At 35.9% G+C, this 25,915-nt stretch overlaps 1 protein-coding gene across 1 annotated transcript in view; it reads right to left on the bottom strand.

The window, feature by feature from the left end:
• ME1 (malic enzyme 1) overlaps positions 1-25,915 on the bottom strand; it is a 190,322-nt gene that overhangs the window by 91,197 nt on the left and 73,210 nt on the right. The window contains exons 4-6 of the mRNA XM_027057335.2: positions 22,873-22,948; positions 16,978-17,139; positions 5,304-5,407 (exon numbers count right to left, since the gene is read on the bottom strand). Of these exons, the coding sequence (XP_026913136.1) occupies positions 5,304-5,407; positions 16,978-17,139; positions 22,873-22,948 (342 nt within the window). The remainder of the gene's footprint in view (positions 1-5,303; positions 5,408-16,977; positions 17,140-22,872; positions 22,949-25,915) is intronic.

Here is a 25,915-nt window from a genome sequence, read left to right as displayed (position 1 = left end):
CTGTTAGGGCACAGGTAGTTGGGGGAATTCAATGGCCTGCTCCAAAAGCCAATTTTTCTTTTCTTTTCTACTTATTACAAAAAAATTTAATATCTATTTATTTTTGAGAGAGACAGAGACAGAATGCAAGTGGGTTAGAAGCAGAGAGATGGGGAGACACAGAATCCGAAGCAGGATCCAGGCTCCAAGCTGTCAGCACAGAGTCTGATGTGAGGCGCGAACTCACAAACTGTGAGATCACGACCTGAGCCGAAGTCGTATGCTCAACTGACTGAACCATCCAGGCGCCCCTCTTTCTTTTTCTAATTTTTTTATGTTTATTTATTTTTGAGAGAGAAAGAGACAGGGGAGGGGTCGAGAAAGAAGGAGACACAGAATCTGAAGCAGGCTCCAGGCTCCAAGCTGCCAGAACAGAGCTTGATGTGGGGGCTCAAACTCACAAAAAGTGAGATCATGACCTGAGCCAAAATCAGACATTTAATCGACTGAGCCACCCAGGTGCCCCCGGTAGCCAATTTTTCTAAACCAAAAATATTTTGCAGGAGCCAGCATATGTCTGTCATATGACTTGATAACAGAATATCAGAAATAGTCTATTGAACAGATTCTAAGATATGCCTTAATTACAGCTACCTTGAAACTTTTTTTCTGCTTAATTTTTATCTTTATCTAAATGTCATTATACTGAATGCTGTGACATGGTACTGAGTAATGTAACGTAAAAGCCAGAGGACCTCTCTAATAGATACAAAAATGCTCTCAGATCCTACAGCTCCTGAGCAGAGAAAGTTAATCACCAGGAATAAGGCATTAATCATCAGAGGGGTCAAACACTCCAAAACTTTAACAAGGTAGATCTGCTAAGTCAGGTTCCTGATTGGATCCTGACACATGAGATGAGATGTCTGGTTTGATGCCTCCCAAAATCTTGAATTTCCAGATTCCCTTAAAACATTCTGAAGCCACAAAAATGGTCTGCCCTTTACTTCTTGGGAATCACGTACACAGAAGCTTCCCCCTCCTAAGACAACATGTGCCTTCCTAACCTCCATCCACCTTCACCTCCTCTCCAGACCCTTGGGCCTATAGCCAGGGTTATGTCACAATATAACCCACCTAAGACATACTAGGCCTAACAAAGGAAGAAAGGGAATATTCCACAAAGAAACTGCAAGATCTAGCTACTTTATATTAGTCAGAAGAGTACATATGAGATTAAATTCTGCTCAAAGGGGCTGGAATTTAAGTATTAGATAAGAGTTTATCGATTAGAAGGCACTATCCTGAGATGCAGGATTTACCACCAGTAAGAATCTCAGGAGATGGTATAAATTCACTACTAGGATGGTTCCTGGAAAGAGAGAAGGTAAAGGCTCATATGAATATTGCTGAAATGCCAGGAATGCTGTGGCAGATGGCAGAAGGGGGATCATGAGTGTCTGAGAGTAATTCTAGAATGCACGTGCTAAGTAAGACCAGAAAACCCATCAAATTACTATGTTCCACTTGAAGGTCCAGAAAACACACCATATACAAAGCAATAAGGAATATGCCAATGAGAAGATATCCACATTAGTAAGTTTTGTGGTGGTTCTTTTCTAAAGGCCAGAACTGACAGAAGGAAAGGCTGTTAAAAGAATTAGGGTCAATGATAGCAATGGGGATGATAGGACCAGCTAAGGGTCAGAAGCCATGAGAAGCTAGGTGGACATAATTATCATTAGAGTGGCAAGGCTGGGGTTAGTGAGGGGCTGACCCACAGAGAGATAGTTTAAAAATACAGCATCTCTAGAGGCAAAACAGCTGACAAGGCTACTACTCAATATGTACAATCAAAATAAATCATAGATGAATGAACAAATCTGAGGGAAACTGCCCCAGTGAAGTCACAATCTCTCACTCAGTTTCCAAACCTGACCTAATTTTTTAACTCAGAACCATCTAGAAGCCTGGTGGGTGGGGGGTGGATGGTGCCTGGGTGGCTCAGTCGGTTAAGCATCTGACTCGTGATTTGGGATCAGGTCATGTTCTCGTGTCTCGTGAGATGGAGGCCCATGGTGGGCTCCATGCTCACAGTGTGGAGCCTGCTTGGGATTCTCTCTCTCTCTCTCTCTCTCTCTCTCTCAAAATAAATAAACAAACTTAAAAAAAATCCAGAGGGAAAGGTCTTCCAACACCATGGCAAGAATACAGGGTAATAATTCCCTTAATCCTTCTCCAATGGAACCTATAGCCCTTTATTCAGTAACTGTGCTCTGGGGACAGGGGATACCCAAACATGTCAAGGGCACAGAGTTGACAGTGATATCAGAAGACCTAAAGCATCTATATAATGTCAACCTCCTCATTAGAGTAGAGGCGTTTGGAAGCCAGTAATAAATGAAGCCCTGACCAAAGTCTAGTTCATAATGGGTCCATCCATTAGGACTACAGACTGATTTCCTCAGTCCCCAAATGCATAATCAGAACAGACTTAGTAAGTGCCATACACCCATATAAAGTCCTTGGCCTAGGAGGTAAAGAGCTATAGTTGTGAAGAAAGTCAAGAGGAAGAATTTGAAATTGACCCACCCAACCCTGAGAATGTAATAAGTAAAAAATACAACATAGTATTGGGTGAGGTGGGGGGGGATTGGCAGAAATCAGTGTTCCCTTAAGTATCTAACTGGAATGCAAGGATGATTCCAATGAAGTTATCCAAAGCTGTTGGTGGTTCCACATTGCAGCTCAACTTCTCTTATCCACTCCTATTTCTGTCCCCTCCCTTGCAAAGGGGTTCATTCCAAAGGTACTCCTTAATGAACTCCATCTCGGAACCTGGTTCCTGAGTAAGTCAATTTGCAACAGTCATCTTCCACCTTGAATTTAAGTTACATGTTCTTTTTAAATAATCTTGGGCTTATCTTCAGAACCATTTCCCAATTTAATTGGTGTCTCTTCTAGAAAACTTTTACCAAAGCAGCAACATGCTAGAAATATTTTTGAAAAATCTTTGGGATTCTTCTCTGGGAAGAGCCCATATAGAATTCCTGATATTCCTGCAGGTGCTCTCTGCATTTAAAAGTATTGACTTTTCATCAATCTCTATATCCTTATCAAAGATCTCAGGTAATCCTTCAATTCACTGTTTTTTAAAAAAAGCTTTTCTGACTCTATATTGACACAGAGCATTCAAAATTAGCTCATATCTCATTTTCTCCAGAAAGCTTCTCACTGATTCTAATAGAATTATTTCTATTTTATTTCATCAGCATTTAAGTATGTATATTAAGTATATAAGACATACAAACTATGTTCATAAACTTGTGTAACAGTTTCTTTGTAAGTATACTGAAGTCGTGTATATAAAGATAGAATCTACTTACTCAAATAGACAATAAAAACAATTATGCTAAGAACAGCATTTTCCTCTTCTTTTATAGTGGCACAATGTTCCCTACATACTCTCTGTTTTGGGTTTTTTTTTTTAATGTTAGTGCATTTTTTGAGAGAGAGATGGAGACAGCATGAGTGTGGGAGGGGCAGAGAGACAGAGGGAGACACAGAATCCAAAGCAGGCTCCAGGCTCTGAGCTGTTAGGACAGAGCCGAACGCAAGGCTCAAACCCACAAACTGTAAGATCATGACCTGAGCCGAAGTCAGACACTTAACCAACTGAGTCACCCAGGTGCTCCTCTGGGGTTTTTTAAAAAGAATTTTATTTTTACGTAATCTCTACACCCAACGTGGGGCTCAAACTCACAATCCCTGAGATCAAGAGTTGCATGCTTCACCAACTGAGCTAGCTGGGCACCCCTAACATAATCTCCTGATTAGTGTTGCTACCTAAAAAGTTACAGGTAATTTCAAAACATTACATTATATATGAGAAACTACTAGAAATTAAACTACTAGAAAAAAATACAACATAGTATTGGGTGAGGTGGGGGGGGATTGGCAGAAATCAGTGTTCCCTTAAGTATCTAACTGGAATTAACTGTACCATGCAATCTTGAGCTTAAACTGTACAGTTTTCCAACTATTTCTATGAATAAGTACAGCTTAACCAAGTAAGTTAATAACAACAATAAATAAATCAGGCATGTGTGTTTAAAAAGTAGCCCATGCTAACTGGCAAATATACTCTTCCTTGAAACCTTGGGCAATAGGAGACTCAATATATTCTAAATATTGTGCAAGCTGATGAAAGCACTTTCTGCTGTTGCATACAACTTCTTAAAATTAAACCTTACACTAAAAAAAACCCATAAGTATGTCTCTAGTTACAGCTCATTCTAATGATGAGTTTATTTCTATGAAAAACCAAGGCAACATATTTTTTTTAAAATAGTACTTGGTTTTTGTGGTAGTAGCAAATGGGATGACTGTCCATTAGTGTGACAAAATTATCGCAGAATACATTACTAAATTATGGTGGAAATTTCTCTGTTGAAAGAAAAAAAAATGGAAAACTTTATAGTAGTACTTGGCCCACAATCAAGTGCTATTGAAACTAGGTGAAATACAGTAGTGCACTTTAATCATATACTGTAGATTTAATCAGAGACTCATGAACTGTGATTGGATGTCCTGTTTCTTAAACACCATTCTGGACTTGTGGCTTATACTAACTCACACTTGCTCCCCACTTCCTCTGCTTCTCCTACCACAAAAGGGTCAGATACACCCACAAAGATGACTAAAGATCACATTTTATCAGCAGCCAGAAATGAAGTACAGACTGCCAATAATCACAGAAAGTCTTGCTCAGGTAATTTGGTCACTGACTACTGCCTCCTTCACCATAATCATGTATTTCAATAACCACAAGATCTAAAGATTTTTGTAAAAGTATCTTCAGGAATAGCAACAGAGACAACAGTTTTTTTATTTTTTTTTTAATGTTTGTTTATTTTTGAGAGAGAAAGACAGAGTGTAAGCGGGGGATGGGCAGAGAGAAATGGAGGCACAGAATCCAAAGCAGGCTCCAGGCTCTGAGCTGTCAGCACGAAGCCCAATGCAGGGTTCAAACTCGCCAACCTCGAGATCATGACCTAAGTTGAAGTGGGACACTTAACCCACTGAGCCACTCAGGCTCCCCCAGAGACAATCTTTTTTGAGACAGATACATGACTTTATCATTTAGTCACTAATAACCATGACAGTGTATGTGTGTGTGTGCATGCGCCCGCATTTCAAACAAATCCCTTCCAATTACTAAACACACTACACCAAACTTGGATACTTGTGTAGTTTATTATGTTAGGTTATCTTTAAATTTTTGAAATTCAATTCAAATAAAGATAAATAAAGATTATACGTACTTGGAAGAAACTGCCTCCATGAATTCATCCAAAAAGTCATCATATTCAGGACCTCTCACTCTTCTCTGCCGTAGCCCAATGTACAACGGATCTTTAAGTAAATCCTATTAAAAAAAAAAGTTACCATAGATATAGAAATAATTATAGGTATATCATTCATACTTTCTGAGCTTAGAAATGGAAATAAAATCTTTCCATACTGAGGCAGAATTCACCTACAGAGTATTATATTTTATTAGTATTACATATCTACAGTATTCATATGTCAAATAAGAAAAGTAATTACTAGACATTAAAACATTCTGCCTTATTTTGGGGATAATAAAAGGAATTAAAATCTCTCAGTAGTGCTAATTAGAAGACTTCAATTCAGACTTTACAGGCAAAGTTTATCATATAGAAAAATAATACTGAATTTTGAAGTATTACATTAGTTTAGGAAATGGAAAGATACCAATTCTTTTCTTAGATTTATTTTGTTTTTGAAAGTAAAATCTTCAACAAGCATTTTAATTACAGTTTTAATATATTAACTGGCTGATATTAAAAATAAATTTTTAGCCTTAACTAAAGTTTTCTTAAACTTTTTAAATTTTACAAAGCTCAAGTTTACTCTGTTCAAGTTTTGGTATAAGTAATAGTGTTTTTTATGAGATCAATTTTTTCAATGTATAAAATGCATACATAACAAAAGCTCTCAGTAAAGTAGGAACAGTAAGGTAGGAACTTCCTCAACCTTCCTCTATTAGGATGCTTCCTAATAGAGGGCATCTGTGGGAAAACCACAGCTAATAATATATTTAACAGTGAAAGATTGGATGCTATTCCCCTAAGACTGGAAATAAGCAAAGATATCTACTATCACTATTCAACACTATACTGGAGACCCAAGCCGTTACAATAAGACAAGAAAAAGAAAACATAAGAATATAGGCTGGAAAGAAAAAAGTAAACTGTTTTTATTTGTACATACATGATCACGTACATGGAAAATACTTAGAAATCTATACACACAAAATAACCCACTAGAAAAAAAATATGTGAATTTAACACAGTAGATCTAAGATCAACATACACAAATCAACTATATCTCTATATACTAGCAATGACCAGTTGAAAATGAAATAAAATATATAACCTCATTTACAATAGCATTCCAAAACATAAAATTCACAGGGATATATTTCAGAGAATGTGTGTAAGCCCTATACACTAGAAACTACAAAATATTGCTGAAACAAATTTAAAAAGACAAACTGCTTCTGTGGACTAGAAAGAAAATTGCATTCTATGTCATGTTATAGTGAAACAATGGAAAAACTGTCATCTTCTGTAACCTGAAACACAGACGATGTACCTAAAGAACTTGTGAATCTGGCTAAGGAGATACCCGGGCAGAATGCTGAATGTGTAAATTGGCTTCTCTTAGCTGTATGATAAAGTCAAAACAGAGATGAGGTAAATAAGGAAATGTTTAGCTTGTGAGCAAAATTTAAAGAGAATACAGAGGACACAAGACTTGCTTGTGAAAGATTTCCAAAGTAAAATAAGGCCTGCAGTCAAAGATTCAACTGTGTAGTTAGCACACCTTTTGTGGAAAACTCTGATTTAAATTGGAGCCTAACAGACCATCTTGACTAGATAAAAAGAACTGGTTCTGCAGAATTCTGATATGGCAGCCAATGTCAGGAGAAGGTCTGTTTTGAAAAGAATTATGAGTAAGTCCTTTCCTTAATGAAGTAGACAGTCTCATATAAAAAGTCTTCAAAAAATTTTTTAGGGTACTGTACTATTTGGACGATTTGGAACAGGGACACTCCAAAATGAAAATACTTCTCTGGGCCCCCAACTTTCCACAGGCAGAGAGCAGACAGAGAAAGCTATTCAGCTGCAACATGGCCATTTCTTATGGAAAAGGAGGGATAGCTCAAAGGACAACGCCAAGAGCTCAGACTCAGATCCAAAAGCCTAAAAGAACAATGAACTACAGAACCACTCTTAGGAAACACAACTAGGCCCCCTTCAAAAAATATGCCCTCCCCCTAGGTAGGCAGCCTGGCAACATGTGTCCAGTGGCAATTCAAAATTGCCATGAGCCACTGAGAGTAATATGATTCTTATTCCTCCCATTTTGAATCAAAGTGTTGATTATGGTTATTCTGTTCCTGCCTCACCACTGAATAGCTAAGAGCAGCCACACCAAGGAATAAAACACAAGAAGCTTCATTTGCATCTAGACCTGATTTAGATGACAGGATCCTGAACTTTGGGCCTGCTGTTGTTGTGGGATGAAACTTCTGGGAACCTAGGATGGAGATGTGCATATTTTACATGTAGAATGTAAACAATTTGTGAAGGATGAGAATCTAGATGGAAAAAGGCTGTGATAAGCATCCTGGCCTTCCTACCAATCCCAGTGAATCAATAACATTAATAAAATAGTAATTGTTAGAAGTCACTAAATTTGGATGTGGTTTATTATGGATAAATGATATGTTTTTGCAGGTGTTGTGATGTTAAAAGGTTAACCATCTGAATCATCTGAGCTGGGATTTGCTAAAAGTCAACAGAAATTACAGCCCAGTTCATACCTATTATCCTAGTATAGTTATTAACAGCATCCTCTTTCAGTGGGTTTGGCCAATAGATTATGTGGTCATCCTACTTATAATGTACTACACAACCATGACTTAAGGCTTTCCAACTAGCTGGAAGTTAACATATTTAATCATATAAATGTATTTCAGATGAAATGTAAAATCTAAAACAGTGCTGTTGTAAAGCCCAGCTGTTTTGTGAGGCCTGAAAACTTTAAACAATCTACTGGCAGGCTTCTTAAAAGCTGAGGTTGAAGTGCCAATGAGCTACTAATGGCTGCCAGAATTAAAATACCTTCTCCATGTGTGGAATATATTTGGACTTCGAAAATGTGAATTAGAAAAAGAACACAATTGAGAAAAGATGTTACACGTCCCCTCTTCTCTTTTCTCTCATTCTTTCCCATGCTAATAATTAAAGTATATATCATAAAGAAGTCTGACTACAATGAAGGGTCAATTATGAAGATTTATAAACAAGATAAAGCTTTTGAATTAAACCAGGAAGTTATAAAATTCTTCCAGTCATAATGTCCTTGTCAAAAGTTACTATTTTTAAAAAATGTCATGACAATTAAGGCTTGAGTGCATTCATGGAGAGCTTTCTGACCAAAAAAATTAGTATCTACACAAAACAATTTAACAAGATTACCCAATTTTGATAATGGCTCCATAGACCAACTAGCTTGGCATACAAGTGATATTAATTCATTGTATTAAAAACTTCTTATGGCCATAAGTAAACATTTAATACATCTTTGATGGAGAATAAATGAAAGACTTGATATTAAGCAAACACTTAAAAAAGGTTAGACTTTCTTTAGCAAGAGATGTCACATACAATACATGTGGTGTCACTAACGACTTATAAGCATGAAAGAAGGAGAAAGAGTAGGGGAAAAACAGTAAAAGACAAAACATATGGAAATATAAGAGAGTTCCAAAAAGGAGAGAAGGAGGGAATACACTGGTGAAGCTAATTACTCATTAACAATATCCCATTTCTGGAAACTTGGAAATTTTTATTCAAAGTATTCATTTATTTAATGCTAACAGAAATCATTATCAACTTTCACCTTGTTCTGATCTCTCACATTCCTGCCTTTCCAATATGGAGATGGAGAATTAAAAATATTTTCTTAAGAATCAAAAAAATAATTTATTTTTCATTCCTAAATAGACGTTAGTGTGTGTTTAGGGTTGCCAGGCATCCTGTATCTGTGGACATATCCTAAATTTAATGATTTTTATCCTGTGAACACCCTAAATATTCTGTATTCAGATTTTTTCCAACAAGTTACAAAAATCTGGTAGTCAGAAAAAAAGTTTCTTAATATTTTAAGGATTCTTTTTTCATTACAAAGGCAATGTTTGCCTATCAGAAAATTTGAGAACACTGAAAAGTAAAATTAGAAACAAAGAATACCAATAATCTCTACTGACTACTAGTATCTTGATGCATATTCTTCTAGGTCCTTTTCTTTATGTCTATGCATGTAGAATATTATCTCTCCAAATGTATGACAATATCATAGACTGTTTTATAACCCCTTTTCACATAGAATATATCATGAGGAGTTTTCAGGTCATTAGATGAACACTTTAAAAACTTGTGATCTGTATTCAAATTCTGGCCTCCTAGAAAGGATGAACAAATTAACATCTCCACCCAATGACACATAAGTACAGATCTTTCTTATGATAGACTTACATCCCAATAAACCCATCATAAATTGAAAATATCTTGAAAATGCATTTAATACACCTAACCTATGAAAAGCATAGCTTAGTCTGGCCTCCCTTAAATGTGTTCAGAACACTTATATTAGTCTACACTTGGGCACAATCATCTACAAAAAGCCTATTTTATAACAATGTGCTGGATATCTCATTTAATTTCTTGAATACTCCACTGAAGAATAGAATGGCTGTCTGGGTACAGAATGTAAGCGTATTGGCTGTTTAACTTCGTGACCGTGTGGCTCACTGGGAGCTGCAGATGGCTGCCTCTGCCCAGCATCACAAGAGAGACAGAAGATCATACCACATACCACTGGCCTGGGAAAAGATCAAAATTCACAATGTGAAGTATGGTTTGTACTGCATGCATATAGCTTTGGCACCAATGTGAAATCCAAAAATCCTAAGCCAAACCATCATAAGTCAGGAACTATCTGTATATCTATTTTGTTGCAGCTTCAAGTAAAAGTATTATCTTTCCATAAATATGTGTGTGTGTGTGTGTATATATATATATATAATATACATATAAATATATATTAAATACACAAATATTAAATATATAAAAATACATATATTTGTATATATAAAATGTTGTCAAGTAGCATTCATTTGTATTTTTCTTCTAATACTGTTAAATGTTTTTTTATAAGTTTATTGATCATTTTTATTTCTTCATTTGTAAATTATCTATGCCCATATGTCCCTAGGCAATTTTTACATTTCACATTTGACATTTTCTTATTGACTTCAAAGTGTTCTCTAAATATTCAGAATATTATCAATATTTATCTGTAATGGTATGAACACTCCCCACTTTAGCATTTGTTTTTAAGTTTTATTTATAATATACAGATAAGCATTTTCTTTGTTGTTATTTACTCATTTTCAAATGAAAAAATCAGGTTCTGTAAATAGTATATAATTTTAGCTATTTTGCTGGCTCATATCATCAGTACAATTAAGCAAACCAACTGCCAACATTCAGTCAAGAGTCTGAGACATAAAATTTTAAATATTGCATAAAAGCAATACTTTAAATGTCAGCATGCATATGAGCTGGCACAAATTTTAAAACGTGGTAGAAGTAAAAGTGATTAAAATCTGACTGTGATTCAGTAAATCTGAAGCAGGGCCCAGGATTCTGCATTCTTTTTTTTTTTTTAATGTTTTATTTATTTTTGAGAGAGAGAGACAGAGAGTGAACAGGGGAGGGCAGTGAGAGAGAGGGAAACACAGAATCTGAAGCAGGCTCCAGGCTCCGAGCTGTCAGCACAGAGCCCAACACAGGGCTCAAACCCATGGACCATGAGACCATGACCTGAGCAGAAGTCAGATGCTCAACCAACTGAGCCACCCAGGCACCCCAGGATTTTGCATTCTTAACATGCACCCCTGGTAATTCTGAAGTAGTTGCTTCATGGAACATATATTGAGAACCACCAATTTCAAATTTATATTATTAAGTTAAAATAAAAGTATTCTACTTCCCCAAAGGTTTCTGTCTCAGGTAAATATTTTGTCCTATTTTAGTTTATATAATGGGTATTCCTAAATAGATCACAAACTTCAAGAACTTCCTGATAGTTTTAGTGCGTATAAACCAAACTGAAGACACCTCATTTCATTTCCAAGGCATTGGTTTAGTATCTCAAAAAATAAAGAAATTCTTGATACCATCCATTATCATCTAATTTAGAGAGGATGAGATAAAAAGAGACCACAAAAAGTAAGCATGTGACACTACAAACCGAAAGCCTGGAAACTGAGCGATCTTCTTTCCTCTGGCTTTACTGTAATGATTAGTCTTCATTCCAGTGCAGGATCACTTGTCTGAAGTGACAAGCAATCCCATAATATGAAAGGAAGAAGACAGAAATGAAGGAGGGTGGAGGGACAAATGACATTCTATCTGGGACCCAATGGTAGGCAGAATAATGAGTTCCCCTATTCTTAGAACAGTAAACATGTTACCTTATGTAGCAAAAAGGACTGGAGATGTGATTAAGGGTGAGTCTTGAAAATTGAAAAATCTTTCCTGGCTGTAGTCAGAGAAAGAGATGTGACAATGGAAGTAAAGCCAGAAAGACACTACATTGCTAGCTTGAAAATGGAAAAAGAGTACCATGAACCAAGGAATGGAGGCAGTCTTTAGAAGCTGGAAAAGACAGGATATGAAACACAGTCCTGTAGACACCTTTAATGATTTTTGAGATTTTGAGATTTGTGTCAGACTTTTGACCTATAGAACTATAATGTAATATATTTGTATTGTTTAAGGCATTAAGTTTGTAATAACTTTTTACGGTAGCAATAGAAAACTAACACATTAAAACCACATTTTAGCACCAACACTAGTTTCTGTGCAAGGGCTAAAAGATACATGGCAGCTATATATGACATAAGGTCTGTAAGGTTTTTCTTCAGTTTCTCTCCATCATAGCTGATTCATGCCAAATATGAAGAGCAGTTTCTGGAAGACAAGGGGGAATTTTCTGAATGCAAGAAGGCTTCGACTTTGTGAGTTCAAGTTCCAGTAAGGATTCTAGATCTAGATACACTGTAAACATGAACCGAAGGGCAAACGAAACATAAAACCTGAATCAGAAATCTGAGACCTAGAGCAATGATTTCATAAATAAAGAATAACTATGCAAAAAACAAGTGCCCATGCCCTCTTTAAGAGTGACCAAATGTTATGGGCCAAATTGTGTCCTCACCAAAACCGTATGTTGAAGTCCTAACTCCCAACACCTCAGAATATATTTGGAAATGGAGTCTTTTAAAGAGGTAATTAAGTTAAATGAGGTCATTAGGGTGGGTCATAATCCAATATAACTAGTGTTCTTATAAGAAAATATTAGACCACAGATGCACACAGAGGAAAGACCACGTGAAGACACTGGAGAAAAACCAGAGGAAGAAAAGCCAAGAAGAGAGACCTTAGAAGAAATTAACCCTGTCAACACCTTGATCTTGGATTTCTAGCCTTCAGTACCCTGAGAAAATAGATTTCTACTGGTTAACCACCCAGTTTGTAGTACTGTTTTGGCAGCCCTAGAAAATACACCACGTAATACATGAAGCAGTCTTCACGACCTAATAAAACCTAGATCAGCATGTAGGGGACACAAGGAACATCTACTCACATCTTTAGTCAAACAGCAAACTTTGATATTGGTCACTTATATAAGAAAAATAGACAAATAATAAACATGATTACTACAAAAAGATTTTGCAATAATGATTTAAAAAGAAACTGAATATGGGATGCTGTTAAAAGACAACTGAAGAAAATTTACTTGAAGTAAATTGTACACAGCAACTGTTTCACAAGGAACATAAAGAAAATGTGACCTATAAAGTAACGGATGAAAAATAAGACAGATATACATATATCTTGACTAAATGAATGCTTTGCTTTATTAACCTAAAGAAAAAGAGTATTTTTTAGCCAAGCACTTTTATGGCTCAGTTTCAGTGTCTTTGTTCTTTTTTTTTTTTTAAGATTCTATTTTTAAGTAATACTCTACATCCAACATGGGGCTTGAACTTATAACTTCGAGATCAAGAGTCACATGCTCTCCCAACTGAACCAGCCAGGCACTCCATTACTGTCTTTGATCTTTAAACCTTCTTTAGGTGAAAGCTGCAGAGATTTAAGAAGTCAGGTGAGTATGATTTATACCAAGTGAAGAATGTCTTATCAATGGACTCCTAATTTCTTTCCTGTTTTCATTACTACTCAATATAGGCATTTGTAATAAAAGACGAAACATTTATAATTTATAAAAACGGATCTAGTTCTCAAACTTTCCTACATTATTCTGGATAAGGAAGTAAGTTATTTTATCAATTGTTTGTATATTTTTATCATGAGGTGCCAAACTGGACAGAGATTCACAAAAGACAGAAGATTAAAAGCTTTTACCACAGGGAAAAACAAAAAGTCTTTATCACAGGAATATTTTCACAGCAAACAATTTTCCACATGTGAAAGTGGAACATAAAGCAGCAACATAAAAACTCCATTATATTTTACACTGTCATATCATAGTGAATTGTGTCTTCTCAGTAAAGCAGCAGTAAAAATAAAAGGAAAAAAGGGTCAGAATGAATTAAATAAGAACATTAAGAGTTAGCAACTCATCTCAATCTAAATATTTCACTATTCTCCAATATATATTAATTAAGAGCTATAAACATAAAAATTCAGGTTATATTGCTCATAAGTTAGAGTGTTACTAACAGATTTTGAACTCCAATAGCTAACAGAAAAATAAAATCATGTGTTGGAGCATTTCTATCTATTTTAAGCAACAGAAAAGTTAATCTAGAATCTAAATGGCTTCTATTGTTCCTGATATGTAAGTACTTTATTGTTAACAAAATACAGTTGATACGTGTCCCAAAAGTGAATAAAATTATGAAAAAGTTAACTAAAAAACAAAATATATTCTGCTTAATAAATAAAACATACCTCTATTAGTTTTTGGAAAAAAAGAAGACAGATGTATACTTAAAAAAAAATCATTCTTCTGATGAACCAAATCAAATATCACTATTTCTTTGCTTAAAATTTTGAATACCATAAAACATTAGCAGAATAAACATTGTTGCTATTGCAAATGGAACAATTTTTGTTGATTAGTTATTACAAATACTTAGAAAAGCTGTTGAGTTTTAACATTTATTTTATAAGCATGGGGCGCCTGGGTGGCTCAGTCAGTCAAGCGTCTGACTTTGGCTCAGGTCATGATCTCATGGTCCATGAGTTCAAGCCTCGCATTGGACTCTGTGCTGCCAGCTTGGAGCCTGTAGCCTGCCTTGGATTCTGTGTCTCCCTCTCCCTCTGCCCCTCCCACACTCATACTCTGTCTCTCTCTGTCTCAAAAATAAACAAACATTAAAAGAAAATATTTATTTTACAAGCAATCACTTTACTGAGGGCTCTAATTTGGTCATGATAATTTTTACTTCATTTTCTTGGTTTTCATCAATAAACATATTACCTATAAATAATGAAAACTGTGTCTTTTCCAGGAAACTATCACCTTTGTTTTTCTTGTCTTATTGCAAAGGCTAGTACTTTCTGAATAATCAAAGAGAACAGTGATAACAAGTGTCTTGATAACTTTAAAGGAATTCCTCTAATATAGCACCATGGATTATGATGTTGCTAATAGTTTGAATAATTTTTGACATTAAAAGTATTCTGCAGGATTCAGTTTGCCAGTATTTTATGAAAGATTTTTGTTCCTGCATCTATATTCATAAAACTAACATTTAATAAGTACTTACAAAATGTTAATCACAATCTTGGGGCGCCTGGGTGGCGCAGTCGGTTAAGCGTCCGACTTCAGCCAGGTCACGATCTCGCGGTCCGTGAGTTCGAGCCCCGCGTCAGGCTCTGGGCTGATGGCTCAGAGCCTGGAGCCTGTTTCCGATTCTGTGTCTCCCTCTCTCTCTCTGCCCCTCCCCCGTTCATGCTCTGTCTCTCTCCGTCCCAAAAATAAATAAACGTTGAATCACAATCATAAACACTCTAAGAGTATTAAATTGTGGTAACTCTATAAGCAGGTACTCATTTTACAAAGGAAACTGAAGCACTGAAGAGTTCAGTAACTTTTTCAAGAGTACACACCTAGAAAGTGGTAAAGGTAGGAAGATGGGTAAACATGAGCCAAATTATCAGTTTCTTGTTATGTGCTATTTTTCTTTTTTACCAGGTTTGGATATCAAGGTTATGTTCCTTTCAAAATGAAATGTGAAGCTATGAATTTTAATATACTCTGGAACATTTTATAGAGTACAGGAGCTACATTTCCTTAAAAGTTTGAATGATCAAATCCATAATCTTATATGAGTTTAAAACTGAATTCTACTTAATTTAACATTTTTATTTTTTACTTAATTTTTAACATTTTTAACATTTTATTTTCTACTTAATTTAACATTTTTATTTTTCCTTTTGTGTGTTTGTCTCTTATATATTTTTGCCTATTGTTTACATAAATCTGTGACATGATTCACAAGCATTCAACCATTTTGGATACAGCCTGACCATTTTACTTAACAGCCTAGGAGCCCCAACTAACTGTCACAAGGTGGAGACTGACCACACCAGAAAAAATTACCATGTGACTTGGGGTGGGCGACTTTGGTCCAAATGTAATCGATCAAACAGGTGCCCGAGTTCACAGGGGCAATCAATCAATCAATCATGTCTAGGTAATAGAGCCCAAATAAAAACTCTGAACAGTGGGGGTTACGTATCAATCTCACACATTAATACCACAGGGTAATTTGTCCTGACTCCACAGAAAGGAAAATAGAATCTTCACATTTGGAACCCTGAGACTCTGTCTTATGCATCTCTTCCTTTCACTGATTTTAATCTATATCCTGTCTCTATAATACATTATATTGTGACTATAATAGCTTTCAGTGAGATCTGAGTCCTTTTAGTGAACTATCAAGCCTGAAAGTCAGCTTTGGGCAATCTCCCACACTGACAGCACAGAGCCTGCTTGGGATTCTCTCTCTCCCTCTCTCTTTCTGCCCTTCTCCTGCTTGTGCTCTCTCTCTTTCTCTCTCTCTCAAAATAAATAAATAAAACTTAAAACAAAAATATTTCCTTTATAAAAGGTTAAATGAACATTCACATATGTAGGAAGTTAAAAATTATAACTTTCTCTATTAATGAATATAAAAACTGTTCAAGCTAATATATTACTAACGGGTTAATTGCTTTAGAAGGGAAGAAAACAACTATAAAAACTGTACATATTCTACCTTTAATTTCTAGTATGTATCACTACAAATGAATCTAACTATTAGCAACAAAGGATGAACAAAAATGTGTACTGATATACACTTTAAGATTCTAAAATACTGATCCAGGAATGAGAAACACTAAATTCCAAATCATCTACTACAGGTTTAAACAGACTTTTAAAACTACATTTCACACTGATTAAACTTAGTAAATCCTTTGGGATTAGTTCCTGCATAGTATGGAATCAATAATTTTAAAAAGTAACTATGATCTCCTAAAGTAAAACATATACTCTGTAGAATAGTGGTGTGAATGTTCATCAAAGGATACTAAACACTAAAGAGCTAGTGAAGGATTAATCTTGTTATAGAGAAGGGGAAGAAAAAGGGAAAAGAGAAAGAATAATTTTCTTATAAGACTTAGGGGAAGAGTTTGAGGAGGGAGGGAGAACTAGACCGAAAAGAATGAATTTCATGAACTTCTTGAAAAAAGCTCAAAACGCAAGAATTGGTGCTATATTTTAAGGTATTCACCTGTCTTATAGACTTAAATTGTTTACCTCATTTTCTGTTCCCACATCCAGAATAACAGGCAGACATTCTTGAGGATTCATCCCTCCACAGGCTGTATACAGTGCCAGCTTGCCCACAGGGATGCCCATTCCATTACAGCCAAGGTCTCCCAAGCCAAGAATACGCTCTCCATCAGTCACCACAATAGCCTAGAAAAGAAAAAAAAAAGTATCTATTAATAGATGTTTGAAAATCCAGGGGCACAGTTCCTGGTCGCTACTTCTGAAGTAGAAGTCTCTACTTATGTAATGAAATATTAAGCTATCAAAAACCATAAATTGAATATACATGTAAGAGATTTCATATGATCTTAAGTGTGGAAGAGTGGAGGGAAGAAATAAAGTTGATATGTGTTTTTAAACTATTTTTTAAAAAATACATATATACGATTAATTGGTTAGTGAAGAGAGAAGAGACGATATGCACATAAAGAGTCAAATAACTTTTGTGGTGAGTGGGAAGACACAGGGAATTAGGAGCTCAAAGTGAAACTGAGAGAAGCTTTGAAACCAGTACCATCCACTTTGAGCATGATTTTGGGAGTGCCCTAGTTAAATAATGCATGACTGCTAAGTATCCTCCAAATGCTGTGATGTTTACTTTATGCATCTTGGCACCATTTTCACAGCAATTTTCACACATCCTACTTTCAGAGCAATGTTGAACTATCCTCTTTAGCAACCTAACCACTGGATATTGTTCTACCATTTTTGAAATATGCCAAGTCCAGTCTGCTACTTCTTTTACCTGGTAATCTTCCACTAGACTCAATGAATTTTGTGTATTTCTTTCCAATCACCTTGAATATCTAGGAGTCATACATTTTAATCATGAGGAGATTTTATTTCTAATTTATTTGAGATCTGTGTGAAATTAACACATCTAACATCCTTGTTCTGTGACTCATGGCCATTGTATGAATTTAAGCAAAACCAATCTCATGAGACAAAATTTATTAGATTTTCTATAAACTGCTATACTCATTATTTCCATGGAGCCTTGGGAAAATGTCAGTCATTTGACCTTAAATAAATGGACAAATTAAATTTTCTGTTTCTTATTTGTAAAATGGGAAGAATAAAGATACTTTACAGAAGAGGTGCATAAAAATAGGATCCTACTGTTTTGTTCACTACTGTGCACCAGCACCAAGCACAGCATTTGGCACATAATATACAATGAATAAACATTAGTTAATTGAATAAATCCATGATTCAATAAAATGATATGCAAAGTACTTAACCATAGTTCCTAGTATATTACAAATCCTCAACAAATTGTAGCTATCAATACTATTATCATCAAGAGTTTTACAGAGTCATAGTATTTTTGAAGGGGAATTTAGAATATATTTAGTCCATCCCTCTTATAGTATAGATTAGGAAATTAAGATCAGAGAATTGAAATCATCTGCCTGAGGTATTTACCTGGTTAATACCAAAGAGCCAGAAACCAAGTATGTTAACCTCTAGTACAATGTTTTTCCACTATGCTATAGTGCAGAACATATTTTAAAATATACTTTTGAGGGGCACCTGGGTGGCTCAATCAGTTGAACATCTGACTGATTTCTCTGCTCAGATCATGATCCCAGTTTTGCGAGTTTGAGCCCCGCACCGGACTCTATGCTGACAGCACAGTGTCTGCTTGAGACTCTCCCCCTTTCTCTGCCCTTCCCCTACTTGTGCTCTCAAAATAAATAAATAAACTGAAAAAAAATTTTAAATATACTTTTGAGATCTTTTTACATTTCTGTTCACCTATATTATGCAGCTCTTAAAGAACTGCCCTAAAAATAAATACATTTGAGAAGTGGGTGAAAATTATTTTTGCATATCCCATAAAGACATGATCTTTGTCAAATTTTCCATGTCTAATCGCAAAGGGTCAATAGGTTATGCTGTTTTGAAGAAGGCAACTTGATATCACTGGGTTAGCTGGCTCTGATTTAAGATAAGAAAGATAAACAAATACTGCAGAAAATGGTAACTTTGCTTTTTAAATTAAAACCAAATTTCCAAAGTCCAAATACTTCAAACACACATTTGAGATTGTTCTATTTATCATACTATCATAAACAGAGGTACTTTTATCTATCGCTGATAATGTATATTTTTATAAATGTGTCCTTTAAACAGGTAAAGCCAGTTGGCCTGCATATATTTTAAAAATATTTTCAGAATATGGGGCGCCTGGATGGCTCAGTTCTTTAAGCATCCGACTTCGGCTCAGGTTATGATCTCACAGTTCATGAGTTCGAGCCCCACATCCGGCTCTGTGCTGACAGCTCAGAGCCTGGAGCCTGCTTCTGATTCTTGTCTCCCTCTCTCTCTGCTCCTCCCCTGCTCACACGCTCTCTCCCAAAATAAAGATTAAAAAAATTTTTTTAATTATATATTTTCAGAAGATATTTTAGGACAGCAACATAGTCATATAACTTAGATATGATCTGAATAATAATGTATATAATGCTTTCCAGGTTTCATTAAAGATATTTAGACCCAGGGAGTTGCTACTTGTGATTTTCATCCAGAGATGCGTGGGTGGCTCAGTCAGTTAAGCATCTGACTTTGCCTTAGGTCATGAAATCACGGTTTGTGAGTTTGAGCCCTGCATTGGATGAGCTGAGTTCCGCTTCCGGTGAGCTGGAGGCCTGTTGTGGGTGAGCTCGAGCCTCACTTTGGGTGAGCATGAGTCCCACTTCTCTCCCTCTCTCTCTACCCCTTGCTCACTTGCACTCTCTCTCTCGAAAGAAAAGAAGAGGTTGAAAATAACATAGTATTTCCATTTATTTTTTGTAGCACATCTAAATTAAACTAAATCTATGTCTTATATATAAAGTCAAAGAAAAATGTTCTTTTTCTTCATAAATTTTATTCCCTAAGCTCTTCTCTCATCCTGAGCTATTAATTTTATTATATAAATATGCCATGGACATTTATAAAGGTGATAGCTATTTGAGTAATTTTTAAAATGTTTTGAGGCATTTGCTATTTTAGCTGCTTATGTGCCTTGTTACAAATGTACATTTGGAGCATTAATTCACAAACATTTCAACATTGAAGGGTAGATCTTAATAGTGAAGGAACCCTCTGAAATACAAAAAAGTGCCATCTACACAGCTTATCATTATATTGACCTTCCCTTGGCTTTTGTTTTTACCTACTCTATCTCCCATGTAAGGAAAATCAAGCAGCTGGATGTCTTCTATACAACAGTGAAGTCACAATAGCAGGATTATCTCAGTAAGACAACTGCAATTCTCTCAGTGATGTCTGCATTTCACAAATTCAACCTTCATCCCGCTCTGTCAATTTTTATCTGGGCATTACCTGACTAGTAACTCTGTATGAAACATGCAGGGGGTTCTCCGGCACACACACAGACACCCTCACCATATGTCTTGTCTTCATTCCTTCTTTTCCTTCCCCAGGGCCTTTCTACTATGGTCACCCTGGGTGCAACACTCTTGCCTCTTCTTCCTTCTCTGATGTACCTTCCTCAAGCACTACTTACATAAAGCCAGTCCCCTTCTTTAAATATGACATTCTATTATTTCAAGTCTAAACACCTCTTTCTGAATTTCAAGAACTTTCATAATAATTTGAAATCTGAATTCCACTACATTTCAACATTAACACTTAGCTTTGTTCAGGGCATCCAATTCACTTACTGCACAAAAATACACCATTCTCTTCCTGAACCAGATACTTACATGCATCTCTTCCCTTCCTAAGATAGGATCTTCTTCCCTTTGTAATTATCCAAAGCTAAATCTAAGTTCCAATTTTGCTAAAACAATTTAACTGTTTCAGCCTTCTCTGAATGATATTATCCTCTGAATGAATATGGAATTTACAATTTATACCAGTTTACATACATATTGTCTAATAATTGATTGCCTTTGTTTTATGTGTGCCTTCAACTATACAGTAGAGACGACATCTTATTCTTCAATATTCTATTACATATAAACAGCTGCCATTTAAGTGCCTATTCTGTGTCAGATACTATGCTAGACTTTTAAAATAATAGTAGGTGTAGTTAAGATCAAGAATGTCAGTGAGGGCCTAATATTAAGAGTTGAAAGACTAAAGGTAGGCTACTAATGAAGATAAATATTCAGAGATGAGCTAGGAAAAACATAAAGGTGACTGTATTGCCTAGCTGTTATGATTATATGGATATTAATTATTAATATTAATAGCCATATTAATTAGCCCTCTCTACCCTAGAACTATTTTCTATATTGACTCATTCTTAAAATTCTCTCTAGATTCCAGTTAAATTGTAAGTGTCCTTCTTAGACATTTTATACTTCACAGAATTAACACATTTTGGGGGTAGTTCCTAAGGACAGGATCTGTGGACAGTGCAGTTTACCTTGTGGGAGAAAAGCTAAGGAAGCAACTTAGGTTAAAAAAAAAAAGTGAAAAAATTGGGAAGACTGGAAATCATGAAAAACATTCTGCTTAACAAGTTTGGCTGGTATAAGCCTCAAAGAGCAAAGTGAATCAATTTTAGCCATGACTGCTCAAAAGAAAGATCAGTAAGGGGGTGATGCTTCAGAAGTCATAGCTGCATTATCGACAATAGCCAAAGTATGGAAAGAACCCAAATGTCCAACGATGGATGAATGGATAAAGAAGAAGATGTGGTATATATATATACAACAGAGTATTACTTGGCAATCAAAAAGAATGAACTCTTGCCATTTGCAACTACGTGGATGGAACTGGAAGGTATTATGCTAAGTGAAATTAGTCAGAGAAAGACAAAAATCATATGACTTCACTCACATGAGGACTTTAAGACACAGAACAGATGAACACAAGTGAAGGGAAGCAAAAATAATATAAAAACAGGGAGGTGGACAAAACATAAGAGACTCTTAAATATGGAGAACAAACAGAGGATTACTGGAGGGGTTGTGGGAGGGGGGATGGGCTAAATGGGTAAGAGGCATCAAGGAATCTACCCCTGAAATTATTGTTGCACTATATGCTAACTAACTTGGATGTAAATTTTTTAAAAATAATAATAATAATAATTAATTAATTAATTTTAAAAAAAGAAGTCACAGCTGAAGTGCCTCTGGCACCCCTAAAAAGTATCAGTTTGTTCATTCTTACTCCAAAAACATACCACAAAGTGCTTGGCACGTGGAAGGAAGGAAGGAAGGAAGGAAGGAAGGAAGGAAGGAAGGACGGATAGACGAACAAGAGCCAAGGCAGGGACAAGTACTTCTCACATTCCTGAGACAAGGAAGGTGACAGGGTCCATGTCCAAGAGCAAGGGCTCTGAGGCCTGCATGCACCTTCCAACTGCCACCCTGCACTACTGTGGAGCACACTCCCCTTTCCTTTCCTCACTGAATTATTGTGATAATTGTAAGAGTTAAACCAGGTAGTGTCTCGCACTGAAAGCTACTAAATGCTGGATACTATTCTTATTTTATTTTCATTAGCTCACTCACAGAGGAAAGTCAGATGAGCTACTTAAGGTCACAATGGTAAAGGAAATGGTAAAGGAAATGGATTTTTTGTCTACCTGTGTTCCTCTTAGTGGATGATTAAACCCAACAAATGTGAAAAAGGATTTTGCTTAAAGAAATTCAGAGGCAACTTCAACATTTATTCAACACTTATCATTTATAATAAACAAAGAAATACTAAGAACTTAGATAAAAATAATGGGGAAACTTAGTCTCTAAATGATATCAGAATAAAATTAATCCAGTATGCAAAAATTAAAGGAATATAAATTAGGTGACATTCACTAGAAAAGCTAGTGAATGCTATCTGATATCATGAAAATTGTCAGCATGTTACAGGATAGAAAAAAGAACAAATTTGCCATAGTAGAAAAATCAGATAACTTACCTTGATGACATCTTCTGGCCACGCATTAAGAACTGAAGCAATATGCCCTTGGTCATGGATACTAATAAAGAGACCCCTGACAGGAAAAAAAAAAAGGTAGTTTTAATTTACTTCAGACTTGTGAAACTACCATGAATATTTAAATTTTTTTTCAAATTTGTTTGATACACCTCCATTTTTATCAAACTAGTGAAAATTATTTCCTTACACATTTAAAAGCTAGGAATCTTATAAATTACGGAGAAATTACCTTAAATAATGTATTGACATTAAAGGTAGATTATAATAATAAAGGTTCATTCTTATTACATATTCTTTAAGATTTTGTAATTAAAGAAGCATTCACTCTTTTATATACAGAGAATAGCATTATCGATTCCACTCATAGATTTATTTAGGTTTTCATTAAATAATATACGTAAAAGCACTTAGAAAAAGATGAAGTATATGTAAACAGGCATTTTCAGTATACACTCCACTTGATTACATAGTCACAGTGTGAAGATGAAAGCCTGTATTGGAGTGACTGGAGTCACTGACTGGCTGGAGTGACTGACGAATGCTGGGCACTCCTTTTGTGTGAAACTTACTTTTTTTTTTTTTAAGTTCAAATACCCAAGTTACAATTCTTTGATTTGCAGTCTTAGTTGCTGTTTTCAACTCTTTAAGACTCAATTGAAGTCTTTAACACTGCCTCTCCTGCCACCCATTTCCTATGAAAACCTAACAACCAACTGAAAATTAAAGTTAAAAATGAACTTCAGTATCTTAATCTCATTTAAAAGCTTTACTTTAGTATTGTTAAATGTAACTCAAATACAGAGAGCCAGATACAACCAATGTACAGCTTAGTGAATTTTTATAAGGCAACCACCCTTGTACATAATAGCATTTAAGCAGAGAGAGCCTTGCAGGCATCCCAGAAACCCTCCACATGTTTCTCCCTATCAAACCCCCCCTCCCCTCCTAAGAGTACCAACTGTCCCAATTTTTATGGTCTCTTTTCTTTAACTTATAGTTCTATCATCCAAATGAAAAGCCATCTCTAGACACAATTTGTCTTCTAAAGTTTCCCATAATCTGAATTTTGCTGATTAAATTCCTATGGTAAAGATTAACAAATTACTCTTTCTTCTGTATTTCTTGAGAAATTGGTAATTGAATTTAAAGGCTTAATGAGATTCATGTCCATTTTTTATAAGACACTTCATAGTTGGGTGTTATCAGAAGATGCATAGTATTATCACCAGCTAGACCTCAAGACTTGATCCTTCCTGTCCACCTGCTTGTACTTACTGATATTTGTCCTCTATTTTTCCTTACCTCTTCTTTCCAGCTTATCTCTTAACTGAGGCAAATGGAAAGTAAAACTTTCTCTTGAGCAACAGAGCCTATCCTGACCAGCCGGCCCAGACTACCCAGACTAGTGTGGATTTAACCCGACTCACACCTAAGCGGATGGATCCTGGAATGATCTCCAGAGTGACCAACAACTACCTTTATCTTGTTCTAATACTAGAATCTCTGCCCAGGGAGGAGGCACAAGCTCCATTTACATAACACACAATGTATGTATAGACATGTTTCCTTAAGGCACATGCATGACCTTATGCTTGCCTCTACATACAATGATGACAAGGCAGCCCTGTCTAAATACTCATCGTAACTCTAAACAAAAGAAACCCAACCACCCTTGCTCAGGAGTCATGGCTTTGGAAGCCATTCCCCATGATCTCCTTATTTGCTGCAAATACAGTACTTTGTGAGATAACCTAACCCAGTGCAGTTTCTGATGCACAAACAAGCAAACTCACATTGGTTCAGTTACAGTATCTTGCAGTGTTTTGTGTGATTGCCACAGCTGCTAATGCTTAATATCTAAATTCATTAATTCATTAGGGATTACAATGGAATATTCCAATTCTGTCAATCATTACTCATTTGCTGAAACTCTTCTTTAAAGAGAAATTTCACCACACCTATTGTTTGGTTACCCAATGGTAAAGCTGATAAAAAAGCTGGATTCTTCCTCTTTACTTACCAGTTTTATTTTAATGTTTATTTATTTATTTTGAGAGAGAGAGAGTGTGTGTGTGTGTGCGTGCGCACGCGCACGTGCGTGCGTGCACTAGTGGACAAGGGGCAGAGGGTGAGGGAAAGAGAATCCCAAGTAGACTCTGCACTGTCAGTGCCAAGCCCAATGCGGGGCTCAATCTCACAAACCATCAGATCATGACCTGAGCAAGATCAAGATCAAGAGTCTGATGCTTAGGGGCGCCTGAGTGACTCAGTTGGTCAAGCATCCACCTTTGGCTCAGGTCACAAGCTCTCTTTTGGAAGTTCAAGCCCCACACCGGGCTCTGTGCTGATAGCCTGGAGCCTAGAACCTGCTTCAGATTCTGTGTTTCTCTCTCCCTCTCTGCCCCTCCCCTGCTCGCGCTCGGTCTCTCTCAAAAATAAATAAACATTAAAAAAAATAATAAAAAAATAAATGAGTTGGATGCTTAACTGACTGAGCCACCCACGCACCCCTTTATTTACCAGTTTTTGAAATAAAGAGGCCAGTTGCTAGAATCCTTCAAGAATTTCCACTAAAGTGTGTGTGTGTGTGTGTGTGTGTGACCAAAATAAACTCATGGATTTAAACATATTTGATGTGTTTTAATCCATCACAGTTACTTTCTTTATTGGTACTAAAATTGTCCCATACTTAGTCAATGGAAGACTCTTCATGTTGGCCTGAGTCCTTTTGACATGACTATAGTTTTGGACAGCTTCCTTGATCTTGGTTATGACAAAATGTTCCTTTTTGTCTCTAAAAGGTCTGCCCAAGGCCCATGAGCCATTTCTTTAGGAATCCCTGTTTTCTTCTAGTAGAAAATGATATTTCAAGACCACAATCCAGGTAATAGACATCCCTCCTGCTATTGGTTGGTTAAACTACTGTTATAGAAAATTAAAAACATTGTTAAGATTCACTTCCTACTTATGGCCAGAAATCTCAATTTGGCACTTTTTTTAAGTTTATTTGAGTAATATCTAC

Source organism: Acinonyx jubatus, chromosome B2 (assembly GCF_027475565.1).
Source record: "Acinonyx jubatus isolate Ajub_Pintada_27869175 chromosome B2, VMU_Ajub_asm_v1.0, whole genome shotgun sequence".
NCBI classification, from domain to species: domain Eukaryota; kingdom Metazoa; phylum Chordata; class Mammalia; order Carnivora; family Felidae; genus Acinonyx; species Acinonyx jubatus.
This window is presented reverse-complemented; position numbering and strand designations above follow the sequence as displayed.